This window comes from Antrostomus carolinensis, unplaced genomic scaffold (genome assembly GCF_000700745.2).
Source record: "Antrostomus carolinensis isolate BGI_N321 unplaced genomic scaffold, ASM70074v2 scaffold25966, whole genome shotgun sequence".
Classification (NCBI taxonomy): domain Eukaryota; kingdom Metazoa; phylum Chordata; class Aves; order Caprimulgiformes; family Caprimulgidae; genus Antrostomus; species Antrostomus carolinensis.
Window position 1 is genome coordinate 4819 of NW_010322909.1, and position 394 is coordinate 5212.

Consider the following 394-nt stretch of genomic DNA (forward strand, 5'->3'; position numbering starts at 1 on the left):
AGCCCCGTCTGCCCCCGAGCCGGCCGCAGTGGGTGCTCAGCCACCCCCACCTCAGCGCAGGGTTTGGATAACGCCTTTCCACTTCTTTGGCTTAATGCGCTGACACGTGCTTGAACCCAAACTGTAGACAAATAGCCCCAAATTCTTGGGGCAGCTGAATGTTGGAGCTGGCTTTTGCTGAGCCAAGGTCTGGACCTTGGAAGAAAGATGATCCAGATCTGTTCTCCTGAGCAATCCTGGCCAGTTTATCTCCAATTAATACTGTTTCCCTTCCCCTCTTTCAAGCAGCCCCAGAAATAGCTCTTGCATCCCCCGTGGTCCGTGTGCTCCCAGGCCAGCCCGTGTCACTGCCCTGTGTGATCCTGGCCGGGAGGCCGTTCCCAGCCCGTCGCTG

The 394-nt window shown here is 57.4% G+C and overlaps 1 protein-coding gene across 1 annotated transcript in view; it reads left to right on the plus strand.

Moving 5' to 3' along the window:
* LOC104526856 (hemicentin-2) overlaps positions 1 to 394 on the plus strand; it is a gene marked incomplete at its 5' end in the record, with an annotated part of 28297 nt that overhangs the window by 4784 nt on the left and 23119 nt on the right. Inside the window, 1 exon segment of the mRNA XM_029085567.1 lies at positions 289 to 394. Within this exon segment, the coding sequence (XP_028941400.1) occupies positions 289 to 394 (106 nt within the window).